The sequence below is a fragment of the Ictalurus punctatus genome, chromosome 7, assembly GCF_001660625.3.
Source record: "Ictalurus punctatus breed USDA103 chromosome 7, Coco_2.0, whole genome shotgun sequence".
Taxonomy (NCBI): domain Eukaryota; kingdom Metazoa; phylum Chordata; class Actinopteri; order Siluriformes; family Ictaluridae; genus Ictalurus; species Ictalurus punctatus.
Window position 1 is genome coordinate 18,254,336 of NC_030422.2, and position 26,695 is coordinate 18,281,030.

The window sequence follows — 26,695 nt, forward strand, 5'->3', positions numbered from 1 at the left end:
TTGGCTACTTCACTCTTTTTTAGTGTTTCTTCGACATTCTTTTCTTCCCTTCACCTCTCTCACCTTGTCATCCTCTCGGACTGTGTACTGGGCTACTTTGAAGGAGCTGAGGTACTCATTCATATTCTGCATGTCCGTGTCATCAGTGGCATCCTGACTCCGGTCCAGCAGACGTTCAATGGCGGCATTATCATAGTGAATCACGCTGCTGTCATCGTCCTTATTGTCTCCCGCTGGACACACATACACACACACATGCATACACACACAAGGACACAATTTTGGGAATGATGTGCAGTCAATACAAGGATGTAGTGTGCATCTCAAAAAATGTCCTTCCATTTCATTCACAAGTTTATCCATCCATATATTAATTCTTTACTCTCTCACCTTCAGTTTCATCCTTGAAAAGCTCCTCGGTCCCGAACTTGAGGATGTCATCCAGCTCCTGTTTGGACATGGAGCCAGCTTTGGAGCCCAGCCCTGGCCGAACCACCAGGTGGGTCAGCATCATCTTACGCTTGGCTACCTGGGTAATCCGTTCTTCAACAGACGCACGGGTCACAAACCGATAGATCATCACCTTATTTGCCTGACCAATCCTATGGGCCCGACTGAAGGCCTAAGTGAGAGAGAGAAAGAGAAAGAGAGAGAGAGAGAAAGACATTTAGAGAGAGAGAGAGAGAGAGAGAGACATGTAGACAAAGGGACAGATGGAAAAAGAGAGAGAGAGACATGTAAACACAGGGACAGGTGGATGTAAATAGATGAGTTGGTTCTTCACTCTGACATGGTATGATTAGTTGTCAGAGCTGTCAAACGTTCAAATACAACACATAATCCAGTCATATACTGTATATATGTCTCTTTAAATGCCAAAGCATCATAACTTAGTAAAGTCCAGTTAGGGATATTAGCTAATCTGTCTCTTCTTGCCTGTGTGTGTGTGTGTGTGTGTATTCACATATGTGCATGTGTACTTATACCTACCTGAATGTCATTGTGAGGGTTCCAGTCAGAGTCAAAGATAATGACAGTGTCTGCAGTTGCCAGATTGATTCCCAATCCCCCTGCCCTTGTAGACAGAAGGAAACAGAACTGAACTGCACCTGGAGCTGAAATTAAGAGAAAAAAACGTAGATATTAAATTTATGTTGTACTATACCTGGATCAGACAGGCAGTAGGAGAGGGTTATGGTAATAATAAATTCTTACATTAGGATTCTGCATTGATGAAAGAAATGAGATATGACTTTCATATAGACTTAAAAATGTAGATTGTATAAAAGAATTATAATAGCTTTCAAACTTTAATTACTACGATGAGCGAAAGTTATAGACTATTAATAACAGTTTTTAAAAAAGCTTTTAAAACAGCAAGTGATGAAACCAGAAATGCCTCAACATACGTAAAGAACTTTCATATGCTTTTATATAATCCCTACATAGGGTTGCAGATTTCATGATACTGGCCTAACCTTTATTCTTTGGTTAGATTGAGATTATGATTTAGGCTATAGTCACATTAAAACATGGTTCTCAATACAGAAAACCAGTCATAAACAGAGGATGCATTAGAGAAATTCTCACCATTAAATCTGTCTATGGCTTCCTGTCGCAGTGCTCCAGTGATTCCCCCATCAATGCGCTCATACTTATAACCCTCATAGTCCAGGAAATCCTCCAGCAAATCCAGCATCTTAGTCATCTATTGTGAACATGACCATTAAAATGAGAGATATGATGCTCCTGCTCTGTGTACACTACTGTGTGTGTGGTAAGTCGTAATGTAGAAGACGTATATTATAAAAATCATATCTGTGTTCACCTGAGAGAACACAAGCACGCGATGGCCCTGCTCTTTCAGTTTTCTCAGCATCTTCTGCAGCAGCATCAGTTTCCCAGAAGCCTTTGTGAGGCTAATCCCCTCATATGTTCCACTTGGTGACTTTGGAGCTTCCTGTAAGGCACACACAGCATCAGTGATGTGCCTTTTCCATATTATTAAAGAAAGAAACTGTAACTGTTGCTGAAAATGTTCAGTCATATAAAGCAATTTAAAATGGCCAGAAGCTCAAACTACACAGACATTTGCCATCCTTTAATACTCCTTTTTGGAGAAGATAGTCTCATACAAATTGACCAACAGTGCAGTATTCATTTCAGACACAAGATGGCAGCACTGTTTGCTGCTATCACTATTTTTTACAAAAACATTCAAGACAAAAGAATACATTTATATTTATTTATTTGACAGGCCCTTTTATCCAACTAAGATGTGATGGAATCCAAGTAATTAAGAGTTAATGGTGTCTCAAGGTGTCTGGCAGCTTTGGGATTAATCTTTTTTACTAGCTCTGAGCTTCAACCACTGAAGTACCACTGCTCCAAAGGACACCAGCTGATGGAGACAGCACTGGAATTTGAACTCAAGATCTTCTGTTTACAAAGCAGTAGTGATAGCACTGTATGTGTGTGTGTATATATATATATATATATATATATATATATATATATATATATATATATATACACACCTTGTGAAGGCAACAGGAAAGTATTAGAAATTATTGTGTGCATGTGTGTATGTGAGATTCATTAGGATAACCATGATAAATAAGTTGTGGTAATTGTGTAGGTCTCACCATGGATGCGACAGGAAAGAGGTAGGGGTGGTTGCAGCATTTTTTCAGGTCCATCATGATGTTGAGCAGAGAAACCTGGTTCCCTCCTCCCTTTGAGTTCAGCGCCTCAAAGTTCCGTGTCAGGATGAACTTGTAGTATTTTCTTTTTAGAAACAAACAAACAAATATACAAAGCTTATTTCCGAAATTCATTTTTGCTCAATTAACTTTTGCACCCTATTTTCCTTCGGTTTTCCTACCATACAGTTGCAAGCTGAAATCATACAGGTGAGCCAACCCTGAAGTAGTCAAGGTGAAACTTTAAATATAAGCATATGCGTTACAGTGCAAAATGCTTGTCTCTTATGCAAGAATGAAATATGGCTGAGAGAAACACCAACAGCTTTCTTTCATTATTGGTCAAACTGGCCAAAACCATGTCAAGCAGCTCTAAAGCTTGAAATTTTTAGGCAGCAATCAAACTCAACATCTGGAATTTTGTTTGTACCAATTTATCAATAACACTTTTTACGTCAACATTGCCAGGTGCCTAAAGTGGAGAGCTTCTTGCTTATCGTATGTGTGCAGTGAAAAAAAAGCATTCAAGTGCTGCCAGGTCTGTGGATGTTCCGTGTACATCACTGGCAACATTTTTAAATGTGTCTAGTTATTGGTCACATTCTCAAGCCTAAAAATGCATTGCATGACTCCAGTGAAAGAATGTCTCGCTAAGAAGTGGAATGGGGACTCGGGACTTGACATGCACTCAACCAAAGAGTGAGGGAGATTAGTCAGCAACTAGAAAACTAGTCCAACAATCTGCTTTATAAACAACAAATAGCTGATTGCAGCTTTATTGGCACGTATTGTGAAAATGAGCAAGTTGAAAATTTCATACATGCCTCAAGTGTTCCACTCACAATTACAGAAACCACTTACGTCTCCTCTAGCAAAAAATAATTCTCAGAACATATTAAAAGAGATGGAGTTCTACAAGGAGGAGTGGTCCAGGATTCCTTTATAATGGTCTGCAACTTTGTTAGACATTTCAGGTAGAGGCTCAGTGCTTTACAGTGGGAACTTTACCAAATTTTGACTACACTGATATCAATCCTTTTCCTCCACTGATATGTGACGTGCAGCCAGCCACCATATCTTTTGAAAACTGCTGCAACACAAAGGCAGCTGAAGACAGTTTGGAGAAAAGCACTCTTTGTTGTCTTCCACATACAGACCCCCATGACTGGCTTGTGCTGCTTTGATTGACAGGGGAAAAAATACACCATAACTCCCACTCAAACAGCCTGGCCAATTTTATTCTCTTGGGAAGCTGTGGTGTTGTCAGGGTTTGAACTCTCGAGCTCACGACAGTAGGGTGAACACTTTTCTGTTGCACTGCTTAGCAGCACATGACACTAATTTTAAAATTAGGCCTACATTTTGCTCATTTTAATGAAAGGTGCCAATAATGCTGGACAGTATATTCTTGTACCACAAAGCATTTCAGTCTTTTGAGTCTGTACACACTGCACAAAAGTCATCTTAGCAAGTGAAAATATCCGGAGTATAATTAAATGCATCTAGTATTTCTTATTATAAGATTACAATAAAAAAATATATATAATTAAACCTATTTCTAGACATTATTACTCATTTCAAGATTTTCATTTCCTTATTCTATAGGCAGATAATTTTGCTTCTTAATAGAAAGAAATGCTTAAAGACTTTTTCAAGCTTGAAATGAGTACAAATGGCTTCAGAATCTTATACTTGATTTACTGTAATCTTATAATATGAAATAATAGATACATTTGACTATATTCAAGGTATTTCCACTTGCTAAAATGTCATCTTTTGCAGTCCATGATAATAATAGAAAATGCCATCTTGTATTTTGCCTAACTCTATAACCCCACATCCCTTTGTGTTCTCACTGTTCTCTCACTTCTGCATAGGGCTGAGCTCCACACGCACAATGAGCTCCGTTTTAGCCGGCATGTTCTTAAACACGTCTGCCTTAAGCCGTCTCAGCATGTGCGGCCCCAGAAGATCATGCAGCTTCTTGATCTGGTCCTCTTTGGAGATGTCCGCAAACTCCTCCAGAAAGCCCTCCAGATTACTTCAGACACAGAGACAGAGAGACAGACTAAGCTCTGTGAATCTGTTTGTGTATGTGTGTGTGTGTGTGTGTGAGAGAGAGAGAGAGAGAGAGAGAGAGAGAGAGAGAGAGAAACGCATATGTGTTCTTTCTCACTTGAAGCGGTTGGGCGTTAGGAAATTAAGCAGGTGAAAAAGCTCTTCCAGGTTGTTCTGAAGGGGTGTGCCTGTTAGCAGCAGTTTATGATCAATCTTATAGTCATTCAGTCGCCTGAAAAACTGACAACACATACACACATATACACTTCAGCAAGATTTTTATGCACTCTGGTCACTTCAACTGAATTTTTATAATCCTAAAAATAAATACACATAAATACAAACTACAGCCACAAACATGCACACAAAATACCGGTACCTTGGACTGATTATTTTTGAGACGGTGAGCTTCATCCACCACTAGACATGCCCAGTCGATGGATTTCAGGGCAGTCTGGTCAATAGTCACCAGCTCATAGGACGTCAGCAACACATGGAATTTAATTGGAGCTTCTCTCTGGGATATAGAAAGAGAAAAAGTCATACAAAAATGTCATCTACCTTCCTAAATGTCATCTTTATTATTAGTAGTCTGTGTCCTTTTCTCAAACCCTTTTTGTCTTACCACATGTCCTTGGTCTATTCTCTACCAATCTGATGTCTTTAACTGTTGAAAATCTCATTACATAACAACATGTAGGTGCATAAACATTATTTATTGTGGAATTATGAGCGGATTTTAAGGTGTGTGTCAACCTAGCTACTGCTGTTTAATTTTATTTGAAGTACATCAGGAGTTTGTATACATGTGCCAAACATCTCATACATTTCAGACTCATGCAGGTGCCTAAACCTCTCGATAGCACGCAAAAAATTTCACATCAAGATTAACAGGAAATTAGCATATTCTTTTTTCCTGTCTCCTTCTCACCCTCAGTTTGAAGGCTTTCTTCCCTCCTTTCACGGCAGTGTCGTCAAAAGAGAACTCGTTCTCACGGATGATCGCTCTACTGTCTTTGTCTCCTGTGTATGTGACCACGTAAAAGTCAGGAGCCCACATCTCAAACTCCCGTTCCCAGTTGATGATAGTGGAGAGTGGGGCGCTCACCAGGAACGGCCCCTTGGTGTGACCCTGAGCAGTGATAAGAGGGAGCAAAGACATAAAAACACTACAGGGGACTGGAGATAGAATTACACCGTGCAAAAAATAATTTCTTAGCAATTGAAAGCATCTTGAGTAAAGGAAAATAATGGAATAATAATAAACGAAAAAGACGATTAAGACTATTTCTAGAAACATTTACTAATTTGAAGCTCAATCCTGTCTTATTATATTGGTAGATAATTTAGCTTTGGGTTTGTAAAGTTACCACAGACCCTGGTAACTTGATGCAGCATATTTTAAATACCGATTTGTAGTAAACATAATACTAGCAACAACTTAAACCACATATAACAACATATAGCTCATTGGGCACTTTAAAATGATTATTCAGATGATTATTATATGATTATGAATAATTAATTGAATCCGATGGCTGATAGAAGAAGTTTAGAAATTTAGAATTGCTATTGGCCTACAAACTATTGTCTGCTCAGTGTACAAAAAAACAGTCTTAATGCATCCTGGCTACTACTGAAACGCTCCACAGCTGTATCTGGTGTAAATACACATAATGATTATTATGGCCACTTATTTTAATGCGTATGCATTAAAAGAGGTGCAGAAGCTGTGCATTTCCAGATACATGTTGAAAAAGTGATAACGCTCTTAACTGCCTCATAGAGCATTACCTGTGCCTCACTACACCAACTAAAAAGACAGCATGGCAGACACACCTCTTTAAAGAGTGAGTAGAGAAAGACAATGGTCTGGATAGTCTTGCCCAGGCCCATTTCATCAGCCAGGATGGTATCGGTGCCCTGAGCCCAGGAGAAGCGCAACCAGTTGAGACCTTCCAACTGGTAGAGGTGCAGAGTTCCCCCTGTTACTGTCACAAAGTCCGGCTGCTCCTCATACTTTATCGTGGGCTGGGTGAGTTACAAGGGAAGAGGGTTTTTTATGAACAAAGGTGTTTTGTGATAATTCATCATCAAATATTGAGTATAGCTGAAGAAAAGGGAAAGCAGCACTGGCCTGCCAATGGCTCATACTCACATCATTAACAGGCGTGCCAGGAGCTTCATCATTCTCCTCTTTTCTCCTCATCTTCCTTGGCTTGTCTGGGTCCTCTTTCATCACCTCCTCTCTATGAAACCCAAAAGAGACTTAGTGTCAAGGGTTTCACTAGCTAATAAACACATACTGACAAAATCTTATAAGCTGTCACAACTAACAAAATTTTTTATATGTATATTGGTATTCCAATACACACAGTATATAACAGTAAATACACACTCCTGGCTGGCTCAACTCTCTATGTGAATTTCCAAATAGGATGAATAAAGTGATCCATCCATCCATGATCCAAGTTAATACAAAAATTATGAGTAAAAAGTATAAGCTGTCTCTATACAGGAATTATGAGTTTTAGATTTTTTTACTTCATTGGTACCTGTGTCTCCAGTAAGCTGCCTTATGGATGCCAAACTCTGGGATGTCCAAGTCGTCTCTTTCCCATGTACACTGATCATAAGTTAAGTCTCTCCACTTTACCAGGTAGTGGTAGTTCCCCTTCTTATCCACACTGAGGAGACAGACATGAACACACAAACACAATACAACATTGGCAGAAGTCTTTTAATAAACATTATTAATGCATCACCATATGAACACAATAGTCATGATACTACATTGCATAAAATGAAACTCACCTGTGGTTAATTATTCTGTGTACCATCATCCATTCTGGCTTAATGCCGTAGCGGTAGTACTTCTCCTCTAAGATAGCGTATTGAGGGTCTTTGGCCCGTCGTTTCTCACTTTTTCCAGAATCCTCCTCTCCTCCAGAGCCATAGTCCAGACTAGGTGGCTCATCCATATCAGTTTTCCTTTGGTAATTACGGAACATCACAGAGTGAAAGATCTCCAGCTGAGGACAGAAGGACAAAGAAAGGGAATAGATGCAGACTTTGTTCTTCAGTGTCAAACCATATATACAGATAATTAAGAGACCACTGTAATTTTTTCTTAAATCTACATGTATGGCAGCGTTCCATTCCAGTGTCTGTTGAATTCCAACACAGGCACACCTAAATCTACTGAATGAGGTACTGATTAGGTGATCAGCTGAACCACATCTTATTTAACAAGGAAAAGTATAAAAACCACTGCAGTGGTTATCACTATCCTCTTGCAATAGGACCAGCTGGATGGCAAAGACAGTGCTAGTAGTACCTCAAAAGTAATTGGAATAAAAAAATAACTATTGACCATGCCAAAAGACTTGAAAAGGAAAGTTTTGAGTGTGGAAAAGAAGGGTTCAATTCTGGTTTTACAGGCAGAAGGATACAGTGAGCTACGGGTTGCTTCCATCCTTAAAATTTCAAAGACAGCGGTTCATAAGAACAAGGTCAAGTAGCAGACATTGGGGACAACAAAGCTACAGACCGGCAGAAGGCGAAAATGACTCTCCACTGACCGGGATGACCGCCAACTCAATCGAATGTCACTCAACAACCGTAGAATGACATCAATTGACCTACAAAAAGCATGGCTAACGGAAGCTGCACAGCGAGGATCATTCGAAACAGGCTCCTAGGGGCAGAGCTGAAATTGTGCAAAGTTAGAAACAAGACCTTCATCAGTGAGAAGCATCAAAGAACCAGGCAAAAGACAATAAGGATTGGACCGTAGAGGACTGGAGAAAGATCATCTTCTCTGATAAGTCAAATTTTCAGCTTTGCCCAACACCTGGTCGTCTAATGGTTAGACGGAGACCTGGAGAGGCCTACAGGTCACAGTGTCTCACACCCACTGTGACATTTGGTGAAGGATCTGTGATGATCTGGAGGTGTTCCAGCAAGGCTGGAATCGGGCAGATTTGCCTTTGTGAAGGACGTATGAGTCAAGCCACGTAGAAGGTTGTCCTGGAAGAAAACTTGCTTCCTTCTGCTCTGACAATGTTCCCCAACTCTGAGGATTGGTTTTTCCAGCAGGACAATGCTCCATGTCACATGGCCAGGTCAATCAAGGTGTAGATGGAGGACCACCAGATCAAGACCCTGTCATGGCCAGCCCAATCCCCAGACCTGAACCCTAGTGAAAACCTCGGGAATGTGATCAAGAGGAAGATGGACGGTCACAAGCCATCAAACAAAACTGCTTGAATTTTTGAGCCAGGAGTGGCATAAAGTCTCCCAACATCAATGTGAAAGACTGGTGGAGAGCATGCCAAGATGCATGAAAGCTGTGATCAGGGTTATTCCACCAAATATTGATTTCTGAACTCAGTTAAAACATTAGTATTGTGTTGTTTAAAAATGAATATGAACTTATTTTCTTTACATTATTCGCGATCTGACAACACTACATCTTTTCTTTTTTGTTATTTTGACCAGGTCATTCAGTTGTCAAACAAATCACTCCTCTTTGTTTTTATTTTACTTTGTTTTTCCATACTGTCCCAACTTTTTCAGAATTGGGGTTGTATCTATCTATCTATCTATCTATCTATCTATCCATCTAGTATATAAAATATTTGATAAGGTTGAACGGCTCTTGTTTTGTCTCTCAGTCTAACCCAGTCTATTTCTCATTTACACATATATACAGTACCTGAAGTTCAGTGATCCATGTACAATGCCAGAAGGACTGTCCTGCCAACTTCACAAAGAACTCTCTCTCTGGTCGGCCTTTCATGGGAGGTGGGGGTGGAGCATCAGGTGGTGCATCTGGGGGCGGAGGAACAGGCACAGGAGGCGGAGGTTCACCCCATCGCCAGTGTAGGATCTTCTGCACCCGCCCTTTAATTGGTGGACACTGTGGAATAGACAGCAAAGTTGAGCAATGACAGCACGTATTATCATGTTCACCATCTTGAAAAGCATTGCTGTTGTCATGTAACAATTTATCTTGTTCCAAAACAGTACTGTCATATCAGTTCGCCTCAATTCAATATATAATAGTTCAGTTCTGTGGAACTCACTGTACATCTGGGACAGAGCCACTCGCCGTTGGGTATTTCAGGCAGTGGGGGGTTGAGGCAGTGTATGTGATAAGAGGAAGGGCAGGAGTCACAGCATAGCAGTTCTCCTCCATCTTTACACACTCTACAGAACTCCATGTGATCATCCTCCTCTTCCTCTCCTCCTGGTCCTGGCTCCACCACCCCTCCATCATCACACTCTTCCTCAAACTCCTCAAAGTCTTCTTCTTTTGCCTCCCACTGAATCCCTTCTTTCTCCTAGTAGATAACATATCACAGAATTACAGTATGATTTTCTCCATCAAATTAAAACAAAAAACATTAGAAAGCAAGCAAAGTAGTTTCATGTGTCAAAAAATGGCCAACTGTGAAACTATCTGATGCCCCTTACACCATATGACCAAATTTGCATTTATAATATGCCAAATATAAAGAGCATTCTCCAAGTAACTCATAAGCAAGGATATGATGTTACATTATTCAATATTAGCTGAGCAGGCCGTACTTTAACTTAACCTCAGTGTAACATTGACCCCAGCCTTGTGTGTGTGTGACCCCTGTATTATAGTGTCTGTTGATGTTAAATGATTTCAAAATAGATTCAATCCCTCTCCCCACCAAAAAAAGAAAAACACGAGGATACCAGATTAATTTCTATTTACATTCCTCACTCTAATAACTATATAACTTTTCTATTAATTTCAGTTTATAATAGTTACCTAATTTGAGGCTGGACAATAACTGAATAATAATGTTTAAACCATGTGAATTCATAAATTTAAATTGGACAACAGCCTAAGACGAAGAAAGATAGCAGTCAGCACTCACCCTGGTAAAGTGTTATGATCTGATTCAGTTTTCTTGAAATTTTATACTATATGGCCAAAGGTCTGTGAACATCTGTTCATCACACCCATATGTGCTTCTTTTTGACCATCTAGTCCAAAGATATAATAACCTCCTCTCTTCTCCAAAGGCTTTCCACTAGATTTTGGAGCACGGCTGTGGGAATTTCTGCCAATTCAACTACAAGAGCATTAGTGAGGTCAGGCACTGATTTTGGGTGACAAGGCTTGAAGCACAGTCAATGTTCCAGTTCATCCAAATGTCTTCAATGGGGTTGAGATCAGGGCTCTGTGCAGGTCACTTGAGTTCTTCCACTCAAACCTTGGAAGACCATGTCTTCATGGACCTGAATTTGTGCACAGGGTCATTGTATTGCCTGAACATGTTTGAGCCCCTGAGTTCCAGTGAAAGGACCTTGTAATGGTACAGCATATAAAGACAATCCTATACAACTGTGTGCTCTAACTTTGTAGCAACAGTTCAGGGAAGAACCACATATGGGTGTGATGGTCAGGTGTCCACATACTTTTAGCCATATAATGTGTCTTAAATTACAAATACAAACAGTTATAAAATGTAGCAAAGGCAGACATCAGCTTCAAAGTCTATGGTGCTATGTAGGCATAGCAGATCTACCTTATTAAGTGTCACGACATTAAAAGAAGCCTTTCTGCCAGTGGTATATTTTTATAAAAACGATTTTCCAAGCTCCCCTTAAAATATGTAACACTGCACACCCACTACATAACAGTTATAACTCAGGTTTTAATAAAAAATATGAACCTGTCACTCTAAGCTTTTAAGCAAGCTTTAGAGGAGCTTAACTATTATGAAGGTGACTCACGCAGTGTGGGCAGCTCCACTTGCCCTCAGGAGCTTTCTCCAGCTCAGGCTCCAGACACACTAGGTGATATGCTCTGGGGCATGTGTCACACAGGATGATCTCCCCTCCCTGCTGACACACCTCACAGTAGTCCTGATGATCTGTCTCATAGCCATCACCGTCCTCATCTCCCGGAACTAAGAGAGACAGAGAGAGATAAGAGAGGGCACACAACAACAAGCTGAAAGCATGAAGTTGCTGACATCTGGAACTCATGACACTTCATATAATATAATTCATTTCTGGGGGGGTTTCATGGACCCCGATCATCTTTGAAAAAAAACAAATAAACATCCAATATAAACAGAGGAAGTGCCACAGATCAGTGAACACGCCACCAACCTTTTTTCTTTTTCTTTGCTGGCCGACCTCGCTTGTTCTTTTTCACCCGGCCGGAGCTGTCTGAGCGCACTGATGAGCTGTGGACACTCGAGTTCTCCTGCTCAGAGTCATCATCGTCCACATCTTCACTCTACATAAAACACATACACCAATACGATATCACTATAAAGAACAACCACTCACACAAACTGGAGTTTTCCTGCTTTCAGTCATTATCATGATTTTTAATTTGTCATACAGTCAACTCCAAAGTTATTGGCAGAGATTAATACATAAAATAAACAACACATACAATGAGTGATATTTTATCCTTGAACTTATGTACACAGTAAAATCCCTAGTGTTGAATTAACACCCAGAGTGTTCATTTGTGTCCAATGGACTTATATAAACACTGTAGGGTGTAAATTCAACACTGTGGGTGTTAAATCAACACTGGTGATTTTGGTGATTTTGTGTATGATTTAACCTTAACACAATATTTTTCATACATCTTTTTTTTTCTCAAATAGTGCAATTCCTATTTTGTGAAACCATTCCTGGGGATAATAACAGTGGTCTTCATCCACTGCTCCATGCAGAGCATTTTAAGCTCTTCATATACCCTACATATAATTAGGCTTGTGTATAGGGACTGTCATCTTTGATTTGGACGACAGGTTTTCAATAGAGTTTGTCTTACAATAGAATGACTGCGTAGGCCATTTTGTGGATACAGTACAAATAGAGCATTTGTGCTCTCAGGCTTTTTTTTTGGATCCCTTTCAAACGGCATGTTGTTAAAAAGTTAGCATTTAATAGATTTTGACATTTGAAACCCCAAGAATAAAAAAAACAAAAAAACACTAAACCAAGCAATTCTGAAACTGCAATCTTTGCCTTCATCATCTCTCTCACCACCCTTCTCACTGTGTAGGTGGGCAATATGCTCAAATCAAACATTTTCCAGGACTGACAATTTTTTTGCATTTGTTTTACATCTACAGTGTAAGATTTCGGAATTTCCCCTGGTAAAAAATGCCATTTCAAGCTACTTGCGTAAGAACATTTTGTTACGTGGGTTGTGCTGGGTTGTTTTCCACCATTTAAATTCATCTCACAACTGAGAGTGCCAAGTAACAGACATTCAGAAAGCATTTAAAGCTGCATCCCAAACCATATAATGGACACAAACTGGTGTCCCTAAATTATAATGATACCGATGATACAGTGGCATACTATTTTTTAGTATGTAAGTAAACCCAGGTAGTCACGATTCACAATTCAGTATTACAGAAGTGTTATTAGAATAAAATAACTATTGTGTACATCAATGTGACTGTCATAGTTATTATTCTGCAGAATTCTAAACAGCACATAATATACAGAACAAACATAGTTGCCTCATTTCAAACAGTGTGAATTAGACTTTCCCCAAGGCTCTGCTCATCTCCAGGGCTGGCAGACGCCACTAGCTTACTAGCTCTAGCTGAAATACAGTGTAGAGAACAAAATGATCACTGTTGCTTCATTTCCAATGCTTTTTAGCCCAGTCTATGTTCTCCCTGTATTTTGTTATCCAATTTGTGTATTTGGTTCAACAGCCTGTCAAAACAGTTTGGCACGAGCCAGCTAGTGCAGTCACACCAGAGGATAAAGACACAGATTGACAAGCAGAGGGCTTGAATCACGCACACTCACCCAATATAAGTGAGCTTGATATTATTTGATAATAACTGATATTATTGATATAATAATTAGAGATGCACCGATGTATCGGCCGATACTGTGTGTGTATATATATATATATATATATATATATATATATATATATATATATATATATATATATATATATTGCACAGAAAATAGAGTGGTATGTTTCATAACCAGTTAATGTTAATATGAGTTAATATCAAAAAAAAAAGTTGTTATTAAATTATATATTACCAGTTTGATATTCAGTGATGAAGTAGAAATGCTTTTGCTTGTGGTGAGTGAATGTGAGACTACCAGGAGGTTTTTTAGAATTCAGTCAATTAATTCTGTTAATATGAATTAATAACATTCAGTAAGTTAAGAAATCTTATTTTAATCTTCAGAATTTAGTTCATGTGTTAATGTTAATTAGAGTAATGTGTTTTCTGTTTATTGTTTATGAGACCAGTTACTGTGAAACAACTTGCTGAAATGGAGAGAATAAAGTTTTTATTCACATTTCCTTCAGAATTGTGGAATTAATTAATATTAATTTAAAAGAAGGCATAAAAGGCAGAACTATCGGTATCGGTCATCGGTATCGGCCAATATGACTCTGAATAATCGGTTATTGGTATCGGCTGAGAAATTTTGTATCGGTGCATCTCTAATAATAACAATACAAAGTCCACAATGAGGAAAAATTGTCTTGCAGTCACTCACTAGCTTTCCACCAAATTAGAGAACAAATAAATGTTCAACAAACAAAAAAAGGTAAAACACTCTCAGTCCTGATTTTTTTTAAATATTGGATGCTTTTGCTCTTTTAGTTTTGTTTATTTACAAGCTCACACTCTTTCTCTCTCTCCTGATTGGCGAATTCCGACTCAGCACCCCTGACACACCACTGACCGTGAATTATGCTGCATTCGACTTACCTCAGAAGTGGGAGGTCCGAGCTCGGAATGACGTCATTTTCGGTCTCCATGCATTCTAGATACAAAGTGGGAAAAACATGGACTCCTCCATGTTCGTTTTTTTGTTAGAAACAAGCTAGCCAGCTAACTGCCTATATTTTCCTCCTCAAAACAGCGATCTGTGTAGTCAGTGTTAATATTTTACAAGTTAATATGTCTGCATGTTGATCGATCTAAAGCAAATACTTGTGTACATACTGGATAACTCATTCAAAGGAAAGAAGTGCTATTTTGTCTACTAATGATGCTTTGCGCAGGCATGTTGATGTTATGGCACTTGTTGAACTCTTCAACAACTTGTTGAACTTGTTGAATTTGGACTTAAGAAGACGACCCTGAGTAGAAATTGCAGAATTTTATTTGTTTTTTTCCTAGTTGGAGTTCAGGAATTGCAAGTTCTCTAGTCGAATGCAGCATTACTATTACAGGACTCCCAGCAGCTCAGGAAGATAAGGTTATAAAAGACTTTTTTCTTCATTGCTTTACTAGCAAAAATACTAATAAATACTATACTATTTACTAAAAATTATTTTTATTAGTGTAAAGTAGGTAATATGCATAAAGGTTTGAATAAATTTGTGTACTGTGTAAGTTATAGCCTATATTCTCTTCAAGGGTGAGCAAGTGAAAGCATGCAACCAGCATTCATTCTCACCGAGCTGCTCTTCTTGCGCTTGTTCCCGAGAGCACCCAGTTTTATTCGGAGGGGAGCCATCTTCTTAGGCTTGGGCTTCTTTTTGTCAGAGGTGCGTAGACTCTTGCTGCGCTTCTTATAACCAGGGCCTGTCACACACAAACACAGGACAGTACACTACACACACTGAAGGCATTCATACAAATAATAATAACTGCTTGCTGCTTGCCAAAAAAAGAGCAATGCACTTTTTATCTTTACTCCAAAAGACTGGAAAATGGTGACCCTTATGTTACATTCTAAAGGCTGTATTATGCATTTTCAATAAACGTGGAATAATATTTAAAATATCTTTTCCAACATAAAAATCTATGCATCTGGCATGTTCAATAATTATGCTGTTTTTCACTTTTGCATGCCTGTGCACACACACACACACACACACACACACACACACACACACACACACACCTATATTCAGGATGATTCCCATGGAAAGGGATCTGACTATTACCATAAGCATTGTTTAAAGTGATAAAAAACAAAACTAGTTGGGGGTAAAATATGGGATATTTAAAAATAATCCTTACAATGACATTGCTACACAATCAAAAAAGAGATCACCTGTGTGAACATTATACAGTAAATGGTGAATTTACTATTCCAGCATAAATTATACACTATTAAGACAACACCATGCACCTCCATCCTGGTCTAAGCCACTCACCTTTCCCTTCTTTGGTCTTGGCCTTGCGAAGTGGGGGTGGCTGTGGGGGCGGCTCGGGAGAGGCGGTTGCCGCGGAGACCTGCTCAGCAACGGCTGCTGCAGCGGCGGCTGCTGCAGCTGCAATTGCAGCTGCCGAACCTTTGAAGGGGTTGTTGGAGCTGAACTCTCTCCACTTCGCTCCCAAGATGGTCATCATTTTAGACATGGGGATCTTAGGGTTCTTCTTTGCTATCATAGGCCTGCAAAACAAATTAAAATCCCCAATCATGCTTATTTCATTCTGATACATGTGGTGCATTTAAGTGCCACATTAACCACATACAGTTGGCAGAGTACCTCATGAACTGGCTAAAGGCCTTGTAGTTGGTTAGTGTACGATAGTCCTCCTCTGTGAAAGTATGATCCACATCCTCCAGACCCCAGTCTTTCGCCAACTGAGCAGATGTCTTAAGTTCTACTGGCTGAAAGAAATTTGTAGCCAAACAATGATCATAAAAACAAGCACCTCTTCCTGAGATACTATACATCCCCATGACCTGTCTGTAAGAGAAGAGAAGCTGCTTCCATCCAAATTAAGAATGTTACAATGTATAGCGTCTAGCATCTATGGTCCTCTGAAGTGTAAGGTGGAAAAGGAATATACAGTGCCCTCCACTAATATTGGCACCCTTGGTAAATATGAGCAAGAAAAGCTGTGAAAATTTGTCTTCATTGTTCATCCACAAAAATACTCTGCTCTCATCGATATCAAACAATTGCAAACACAACACAGGTTTATCAAAAAAATATATATGTTTGTTAAATATAGGTGTGCAACAATTATTGCCACCCCTATGAATTCATATGAAAAATATATATTTAAAGTATATTCTCATTGATATTTTATTTTTTTTTAGTACACCTGCGTGACTAGGAAAAGGAAATTGTTCAACCATGACTTCCTGTTTCACAGGGGTATAAATATGAGGTAACATACAGGCCAAATTCCTTAGTCATTCATAACAATGGGTAAGAACAAGGAATATAGCTGTGATGTGCAAAATAATGGGAAGTGGCTATAAGAAAATAGCAAAAGCACTGAAATAGTTAAGAAGTTCCAGTCAACTAGAAATGTTATGCATCGACCTGGAATTGGACGTGTGTCTATATTGTCGTAACGCACTGTGAAGAGCATGGTTCGAGTGGCCAAAAAATCTCCAAGGATCACAGCTGGAGAATTGCAGAAGTTAGTTCATCTTGGGGTCAGAAAGTTTCCAAAACTACAATCCAGAGTCACCTACATCACCACAAGTTGTTTGGAAGGGTTTCAAGAAAAAAGCCTCTACTCTCATCCAAAAACAAACTCAAGCATCTTCAGTTTGCCAGACACTACTGGAACTTCAAATGAGATTGGGTTCTATGGTCAGATGAAACCAAAATAGAGCTTTTTGGCAATAAACACCAGAGGTGGTTGTGGCGCACACAGAGAGGTAGCCATATGGAAAAGTACCTCATGCCCACAGTTAAATATGGTGGTGGCTCTTTAATGTTTCGGGGCTGTTTTTCTGCCAGAAGACCTGGACATTTTGTTAGGATACATGGCATCATGGACTCTATAATATATCAACAGATATTAAATGAAAACCTGACTGCCTCTGCCAGAAACTTAAAATGGGCCATGGTTGGATCTTCCAGCAGGATAATGATCCAAAACATACATCAACATACATTCCAGTCCCCTGACTTGAAACCCATAGAAAACCTGTGTGGTGAACTGAAGAAAGAGTCCACCAGTGTGTACCTCAAAATTTGAAGGATCTGGAGAGATTCTGTGTGGAGGAATGGTCTCAGATCCCTTGCTATGTATTCTCCAACCTCATCAGGCATTATAGGAGAAGATTTAAGTATTGACTAAAAGGGTGCCAATAATTGTTGCAAACCTATATTTAACAGATTTTTATTTTTTTTGGATAAACCTGTTTTCTGTTTGCAATTGTTTGATATCCATGAGATCAGTTTTTTTTTGTGAATTCTTTTTTTCACAAAAGGTCAAAAGGTTAAACAATACAGGCAATTTTTCACAGCCTTCTTTGCTTATGTAGTATTTACAGTACCAAGGGTGCCAATATTAGTGGAGGGCACTGTACTGTAGCTAGGAACTCTGAGAAGCACTTGTTGTTCATAAACCCCACTAAAGATCAAACAGCTGTCTTACTTTTGTGGTCTCTTCATGTGTACTGTCTTCATCATCTTTCTTCTTTTTCTTGGTCTTCTTTTCTTTCTTGTCTTTATGCTTCTTTTTCTTCTTCTTCTCTCCATAATCACTGACCGCACTGTCTGAGTTCACTCCATAGTCCTGTTCTGAGTCTCTCTCTATATCACTGTCCTAGGACACAGAGGTGCCAATTTAGATTTGACAAGTGCCTAATTAAAGTGGTAAAAACACAATATTCAAGTGAACGTTATTAAAGAACATAATGCTAATGGAGGAATGCCATACTATTTTTTTGCGCTTGCGTGCTTTGGTGGTCTTGCCCTCTTTGTCTTTCTTTTTAGTTTCCTTCTTCTTTTTTGGACCTCTCTTCTTCTTTCCCAGGCTTTCCCTGTCTGATGTCTCCCCTCCATCATCACCATCGTCTGAAAAGAGAACACAGGTGGACGTGTATGTTTGTGTGTTGGGGGTGAGGTGGGGGATGGGGGTGGGGACATAGAACAGAGTGACGACTAAACAGGACTGACAATAATCCTCGACACACGCTGAAAATGATCCCTTTAAACCGCATCCCAAAACAATTAGGCTTGACAATGGGTTGACTCTTGAGAGCATCGTGGGGGGTGATGGAGCAGACAGCATCAGTGTCACTCACTTGCTCAACCTCTGACCTGCACTAAGCTGTCAGGTTCATCTCCATTTGTTCAACCTGACATGAGCTCTAGTGCTATAATTTGATGGCAGTGTAAATCACAGACCGGTATAATCCTGATGATGATCACAATGTTCATGTAATAAAGTTTCATACTGCTTTATAGAGAAAAACTTTCATTTCAAAATTGTAAAATGTATTTCTTCAGTCAAGGCAATTGTTAAAGGCTGCGTATATATCCAGTATATATTATATCTAACATTGCCCAAGGCTAAACATCAAAGTAAAATGTCTTCATTTTTGTATCTGACAAAAAGAATCAGATAACTTGATATCACGTGCCAAAACTAATAAATAAGGCATACCGAATACCTAGTAGTTAGCATGTTTTAGCATGTTTTATCTTCTGTCATTTAAAACTGAAGGAATTATTGAGAAATATTTTTGTGCTCCTGAATGTTGTACATTAAAATTCTTGTTAGTTTGGTGAGCTCGGGAAAACTGTTCATGCTCGGTTTTAGGACGAAGTAAGGACAAAGGCGCACGCCTGGGTTGTGTCGGCCGTGGCGGTGGCGGGAAAGAAAACCAAGCTGAGAACTGGGTCCGCCATTGTAACTCAAATCAATTCGGTTTTCACATAACGCCTTTTGTCATTATACGCAGCGCGCGAGAGGCGCGATTGTTTTTCCCGCCCAGCTGCCCTCGCGCAGCCAGAGGCGGCAGTAGCGCGCACGCGGGACTCGGGGATGTGCAGGCCGCGCGCCGCTGCGGCTCAAAGCGGCGAAGTGCGGCGGCGGCGGCGACTCCCCACCCCTCACCCCCCCGCCGAGAGCTCGAGCTCCCGGGACTGAACACAGCCGGCGAGCCGCCGCCGCTGCAGGTCTCCAGGGGCCGCAGGAGGACACGGGGGCGCGTGCTTTAATTGACTCGGGCGCTCCTTTCATTGCCTGCGCGAGACAGAAAGAAAGGGCCTAAGGCATTTCAAACTCCAAACGTCCCACATGTAGTACGCGCTGCAAGCCGAGCCAACTATCAAACAACATACATGTTTCACCAAATTACTCAACATGTAGGCTAAAATAATAATAATAATAATAATAATAATAATAATAAAAACTTTGACTTTCCCCCTATATGTTATGATAATGCTGAAACAAGACACCATTGTAGCACAACTTATCAGGGGTGATATCAAATGTCAAAGTGTTACTAAGCTGATCTTTAGTCTGTTGATAATAAGATGCTACATTTATTGTATCCATTACAGCGTTTGTCATTATGTAAACGTGCATGTAGCTATGAAGTTCTGTAACACCAAGACAGGACAGAAAGTAAAGGACCTGAGGAAATTACAGTGTTGTAGATAAATACATGTAGATCACTGTTATGTTAGGGGTGTGTGTATGTTGTCTGAAGTGACAGTGGGTCGGGTCACGTTTATTTACATTCTGTCACAACACCACTCTCTCAATCAGTCGTGAGCTTCTCTCCAAGCCTGCACTCGACAATCGGGTTTGGTTTGTTTATGTGGATATTAGCCTTAGTAGCTTATCATCAGCACTATGTGGTAAAGTACGTTTGTAAATAAAATATCACTCCTTGATGGCTTGGAAACAGCGTAAAGTGTTCTATGGGACAGAAAATGTGACTAGTGAACTTTGGTTAAACTCGAAACTTCATGCTCAAGATGCACATTTTTCTCTGCTTATGGTGTGTAGCAATTACAGTCACTGGCAAGTACCACAGACTGCTGGAGCTGCAGATGTTGCGGTGTTATTCATGCTCGGAGTTGTAAAAGTTAAAAAAAAATTATATCTTAAGCTGTAAGCGTGTGTATGTGTATGAGTGTGTGTGAGAGTGTGTGTGTTTTCCCCGGCGCGCGCTCCGGGGTCCGGTGTGTGTACGGTACCTGGCGCGGCTAACGCTGCAGTTTCTCGAGGCGCCGCCGGCGAGTTTATGTCGCTTGCGTTCTCGTCCAGCTCCCCGTCGTCTTCTTCTTCTTCATCAAAATCTCCTCCCTCGGAATTAACCGCCATGCCCTCATCTTCCTCACAAGAACGGAGAGGAGAGGACATTATATCCCTGTCAGCGACCCCGTCCTCGAGATCAAAAAGTATATTCCTTCCGAATAATATTTATTTTAATATTCAAATCGGCACACACACACAAAGTGGGGGGCGTTTTGGAATATTTTACACTACAAGGCAGAGAAACAAAGATGGCCGCCCTTATATTTATTTTTTAACAACCCCCCCAATAAGAAAAATCCCCTTACATAAAAAATGGCTGACTATATTATTTCAGAACGCCCCCCCCTCCTCCTCCTCCTCCTTTCTCTCTCTCTCTCTCTCTCTCTCTCTCTCTCTCTCCCCTCCCTCCTCAAAAACATTCACATTGTTCCAGTGAAAAGGGGGTGTTATTGCTAATTCTAAGTTGGATTTTAACTCGTTCACTTGCTTTTTTTCTCTCTCTCTCTCTCTGGTGAAACCCAGCACACAGTCATATTTGCCTGCTAACCGTCTGGTGTGGGTTTTATTTTTCTGAGTGAATACAGACTCTTTTTGCACTGCAGAAAGCCACACAAAACCATCCAACATGGCTACCTTGATATTCTTAAAGGCCCCCACTGATGTATAAAACTATTTTGGAGCAAAGGCTTTGCGTTATTGGGGCTGTCTGACTGGAGGGAGGCTAAGAAGGGGGGAGAGGAGCTCTGTCGCAGCCATGCCCAGATTTACATCAGATGTTGCTTAAAAATTAACCGTTTCATGTGTGGATTCATTTCTCAGTTATTCGACTGGAGTTAAATAAATAAATAAATAAATAAACTGGATAAAATAGAGTTGCATCTTAACAAAAATTCAATGTGAAGCCCAAAACTGGTTCAGTATGTCAGAGGAACCTGAAACAATTCAATTTCATCCGCAGGACTGAGCAAACTAAGCATCCAACCACAAAATCCTGAAGCACATGCATCCTCTGACAGCAAAGCCTTTTAAAGAAAATGTGTTGCTGTGGGTTGTATTTCTTTGAATGGCACACTTGATCACTTTTGACACTTGTGAAATGTAAAACCTTTGAGAAATGAATCCACTTTAATTATCTGCTGCCATACTACAATACAATTCCATAATGCTTGCCATTATTTCAGTATATTTACTTAAAACAATGTTAAAACGAACTGCAAGCACGAGCATGTTATTACTATAATGAGATCATGCACGCCATTGTGTTTTCTGTATAAATATTCATGTTTTTATTAATGTGGCTCAGAAAATGCAATACATTAATCGAGCAAAATTTAAGAAGAAAGTGACACACATTTCTGTGATATTTATGCTGCTCCATAGACACCCTTGTTACAATGAAACACTGTATTAACAATTATAATTTCGAATGATTATATTTCTTTTTGTTGCAATATCAGCATTTGTGGTGAATTATATTATAATAGTCTGCTCCTTAGATCAAAGTTAAGTGAGGTCATCATTGAAGTACAGACATATGGATGGAGTGAAGAGGTCACGATCCATTCGACAGCGGTCCAGTTCCTCATCTTCATCATGAATCCCATTTTCACTCAAATTTTTACTCATGTCCAGAATAACACCGTTGTGCTTCCAGGTGTAGCTGGCTGCATGGGAGTTGTAGCGCAGGTAACGTTGCAAAATCTCATTCAGTGTTTCCTCGGAACATACCTGGCCAGACAATAAGGGGGTATCAGGTGTTAGTCATGTTCCTAATGTTATAGATTTGTAATACAACACATTTTTTGCCCTCAAGATAAAATGCATTGCCAGGAATTCCTTCACAGAGGCTTATACAAACTGTACATAAGCAGAGCTTCCTGGATCTTGATCCAATGGCAGTGCATTGCCAAAGTGGCACTGGAGAATTTTTTAAAAATATTTATTTATTTATTTTTAGGGGGGGGGGGGGGGGTTACTTGATGTGGAGAACATAAAAGCAAGACAATAGGAATAATCCTGTATGCCTTTGGACCATGCAGAATAGCCTTATGCCAGATGGGCAGGAGCGTGCTTGGCCACCCTGCAGTCACTGGACTGTAGAATTAAACCGTGAACCCAAGCTTGGACCACTTGTACACCCAGCGGCATAACAACAGTAACATTTCCCTTTGTCTAGCAGGAGGAGCATTAGATGCAGAAAGCAAAGGGAAGGTAAAATGAACTAAGAAGTCAAAAAAGGATTGGGGGGAGGGCAAAGTGAGAAGAATCCAGAAATAGATCAATCCTGCCCCCTTCAGCATGCTAAAGTACACTGCAACTAACACACATGACAAAGAAAAATTACAGATTGATGCAACATTTAAGCCTGTGCATAAGCAGACATACATTTTGCACACATAGCCGTCAATAACTTTAATGCACTGACATACAGTGCTGTGAAAAAGCATTTACCCCATCCTGATTTCTTCTGTTTTTGTGTATATCTCATACTAAATAGTTTTAGATCATCAAATGAAATACAACATAAAACAAAGGCAACCTGAGTAAACACACAATACAGTTTTTAATTATTTTTTATTGAAGCAAAAAACTCCAACACCTTTCACCAATGTGAAAAAGGTGCCCCTTTAAACTTAAAATCTGGTTGTGCCACCTTTAGCAGCAATAACTGCAACCAAACATTTCCGATTAACTGGAGATCAGCCTTTCACTTACTTCTAGAACTAGGATTTACTCCTATGCTTTGGATCATTGTCTTGCTGCATAATCTAGTTGTGCTTGAGTTTCAATTTACGGACCGAAGACCGGATATTCTCCTTTAGGATTTTCTGGTAGAGAGCAGAATTCATGTTTCCTTCAATTATTGCAAGTTGCCCAGGCACTGAAGCAGCAAAGCATCCCCACACCATCACACTTCCACCACCATGCTTGACCATCGGTTTGATGTTCTTTTTGTGGAATTCTGTGTTTGGTTTACACCAGATGTAACGGGACTACTGTCTTCCAAACAGTTCCACTTTCGACTCATCAACCCACAGAACATTCTCCCAAAAGGTCTGATGATTATCAAGGTGTGTTTTGGCAAATTTCAGACAAGGCTTAATGTTCTTTTTGGTTAGCAGTGGTTTTCACTGGTTTCAGTGGTTTCTCGCCACTCTTCCATGGATGTCATTTTTGAACAGTGTCTTTATGATAGTGGAGTCATGAACAGTGAATTTTATTGATGCAAGAGAAGCCTGTAGGTACTTTGATGTTGTCCATGGGTCTTTTGTGACTTGCTGAATGAGTAGTTGCTGTGCACTTGGAGTAAAACTGTGCCGAGTTTTTCCATTAGGAGATAATTGCTCTTGCTGTGGTTCTTTGGAATCCCAGAGCCTTTGAAATAGCTTTGTAACCCTTCCCAGACTGATGTATTTCAATCACCTTCTTCCTCATCATTTCTGGAATTTCTTTCAGTTTTTGCATACTGTAGAGTGTTACTGTGCTTACAGATAAGAGGAGAGAGCCAAAGTGGAGGGCGGGAGCGATTCAGTATTCTCAAAACAACTCTATCGAAGGAGATAAAAACAACTCTATCTGTTCTTGTACCAAGGCATCGTGACACAGACTTGAGACTTTCAGAATTGAGACACAGAGATCATGCCATAAAACTTATCAAGACCTTTTAACCAACTTCATGATGTTGAAAAGGTTCTATTTAAGTGTTGATTTGATTGAACGGGGTTTGCAGTAATCAGGCCTGGTTGTGTCTAGTCCAGCTGAACACCATTATGAATGCAGTTTCCTAGATTTGGGGAATTAGTAACTATGGGGGTAAATACATTTTCACATAGGCCCAGTTGATACTGTATAATGTTTTTGCTTCAATAAATAACATTATCATTTAAAAACTGTATTTTGTGTTTACTCAGGTTGCCTTTGTTTTACCTTAGATTTTGTTTCATTTTTTGAAACAATTTAGTATGAGATATACACACAAAAAAAGAAGAAATCAGGATGAGGGCAAATATGTTTTCATAGCATTGTATTTGTACTAATCAGTGTACCATGAACTTCACCATGGAGGCAGACCATGATTTTATATGAGGGAAGAATTTGCAACCACAAAATATTTGCACATCGGAACTCATAACTGTTACGCTGAGTGCAGCTGTACTTTACCTCCAGCCTCTGTTCCTGGGCACTGAGTGTGTTGATGATGCGAATCCAACGTGCCTTGGCTGTCAGAATGCCAACTTCGTAGCGCATGTCTTTCCACCAAGGCTTCCCAAAATCATTGGCCCAGTCAGTGCATGGGCATATGGGGGGCACATGCAGAAAGCGCCCCCTGGGGGTGTAATACTTCACACAGCCGGTTAAAGGGTCAACATGGGTAATAATCTGGGAAAGCACATTTTGATGTTCAGACAATGACATTGTTCAGAGTATCTTTATAATAAAGGCAGAGAAAATTATCACATACTATAGAAATATTATTGTTGCAATTGTTAGATATTTTGGTAATAATAGTTATAAGTCTTACAGATCAGTTGAATTGAATAGAAATTATGTCAACTAGAATCGAACTGCAATTTGAATATAACTAGGAATTTTTTTTCTGATATAAAATGGTTTGAATCATAAATAATTTGTATATTCCATCCATTTTCTATACCACTTATCCTACAGGGTCACTGGGAACCTGAAGCCTATCCCAGGGAACATGGGGCACAAGGCAGGGTACACCCTGGTCAGGGTGCCAATCCATCACAGGGCACACTCACATACACATTCACACACCCATTCATACACTACAGACACTTTGGACACGCCAATCAGCCTAGCACGCATGTCTTTGGACTGGGAGAGGAAACCGGAGTACCTGGAGGAAGAACATGCAAACTCCGCACACACTGGGAAGCGGAAGGAATCAAACCTTCAACCCTGGAGGTGTGAGGCAAATGTCCTAACGTCTAAACCACTGTGTGCCCACATAGCTTGTATATTTGGAATAAAAATCTGATATAAAAACCAGTGCTGTGATAATAGGTCAGGGGTTCTCAACCCTTGTGCAGCCAGGGATGTCTTTAAATGTTATATAACTTTCATGGACTCCCTTAGTACAGATATATTTTATGAACATTTCACAATTATTCAAACATCAGGTTCATTTTTTTAATGCATACAAAAATACTGTAGTTATTTATTGGAGCAATTGAGGGGTTTTTTTCCCTGGATTTTCCACGAAGAGAACAACAATGAATTTGGTCCAAATCAACATTATTGAGGTTGGGATTAAACCATTAAAATGAAATGAAACGAAACAGAGTGAGAGAGAGAGAGAGAGAGAGAGAGAGAGAGAGAGAGAGAGAGAGAGAGAGAGATCTTCACTGAGTCTGGTAATGTCTCTTACATCTTTCGTTTTGGGGTCAAACCAGTGACTGATGTCCTTGCCCGCACATTCAATAATCGGTTTCAAAAGTACATCGCCTAAAAGACAAACGCAGGTATGAGGCTGATTAGGTGACATTAACTTACACTTAGGTGTGTCCAAATGTAGCTACAACCGGTGTTACTCAAGCAGCTATAAAACTGAGTATTAGACAGTCTGTGTTAGAGCTGCTTTAAAGAAACAAATTGGTGGCAGTTTAACTCAAACTCTTACCTTTGTATTCTTGAAGCAAAGGTGTCAAGTTGTAAACTTTACCCAGATACGATACCCACAGGTCTCCTATTGAATTGTGCACGGACACTTCATTTGGTGTAAAATACTTCGGACGCGGCATTGTAATACGACTGGCCGAGCAACATTAACGCAACCACCAGAATATGTTTAGATAAAATGCGCCTTAAGTTGAGTTGCATAAGCTGTTAGCTAAAACCGCCTCCTGTATTGTTTCAGTGTAGCCAAAATATACACGCGGTGGTTACTATGGCAACCGCGAGATACGCACACTGCCCATCTTTACA

At 39.9% G+C, this 26,695-nt stretch overlaps 2 protein-coding genes across 4 annotated transcripts in view; both read right to left on the reverse strand.

Moving 5' to 3' along the window:
- The window catches only part of chd3 (chromodomain helicase DNA binding protein 3), a 53,449-nt gene extending 32,351 nt beyond the window's left edge, over positions 1–21,098 (reverse strand). For 2 of the 3 annotated variants that reach the window (XM_017472010.3, XM_017472009.3), the window contains exons 1-24: positions 20,686–21,098; positions 18,413–18,549; positions 18,128–18,298; positions 16,270–16,394; positions 15,934–16,172; positions 15,228–15,355; positions 11,919–12,048; positions 11,538–11,713; positions 9,848–10,105; positions 9,478–9,681; positions 7,575–7,792; positions 7,316–7,447; positions 6,919–7,009; positions 6,600–6,791; positions 5,692–5,892; positions 5,140–5,277; positions 4,879–5,000; positions 4,570–4,743; positions 2,646–2,787; positions 1,829–1,960; positions 1,591–1,708; positions 991–1,115; positions 391–622; positions 64–233 (exon numbers count right to left, since the gene is read on the reverse strand). In XM_017472010.3, coding sequence (XP_017327499.1) covers positions 64–233; positions 391–622; positions 991–1,115; positions 1,591–1,708; positions 1,829–1,960; positions 2,646–2,787; positions 4,570–4,743; positions 4,879–5,000; positions 5,140–5,277; positions 5,692–5,892; positions 6,600–6,791; positions 6,919–7,009; positions 7,316–7,447; positions 7,575–7,792; positions 9,478–9,681; positions 9,848–10,105; positions 11,538–11,713; positions 11,919–12,048; positions 15,228–15,355; positions 15,934–16,172; positions 16,270–16,394; positions 18,128–18,298; positions 18,413–18,549; positions 20,686–20,851 — 3,921 coding nt within the window. In that variant the 5' untranslated portion in view covers positions 20,852–21,098. The remainder of the gene's footprint in view (positions 1–63; positions 234–390; positions 623–990; positions 1,116–1,590; positions 1,709–1,828; positions 1,961–2,645; positions 2,788–4,569; positions 4,744–4,878; positions 5,001–5,139; positions 5,278–5,691; positions 5,893–6,599; positions 6,792–6,918; positions 7,010–7,315; positions 7,448–7,574; positions 7,793–9,477; positions 9,682–9,847; positions 10,106–11,537; positions 11,714–11,918; positions 12,049–15,227; positions 15,356–15,933; positions 16,173–16,269; positions 16,395–18,127; positions 18,299–18,412; positions 18,550–20,685) is intronic. The other variant, XM_017472011.3, reaches the window with a different exon arrangement.
- Positions 21,099–22,006: 908 nt separating this feature from the next.
- On the reverse strand, positions 22,007–26,610 carry LOC108267266 (cytochrome b5 domain-containing protein 1). Its single transcript, NM_001329269.1, is given in 4 exon segments — positions 22,007–22,474; positions 24,908–25,126; positions 26,139–26,215; positions 26,391–26,610. Coding segments are annotated over 4 exon segments (642 nt in total). The 5' UTR covers positions 26,512–26,610; the 3' UTR covers positions 22,007–22,249.
- Positions 26,611–26,695: the final 85 nt, after the last annotated feature.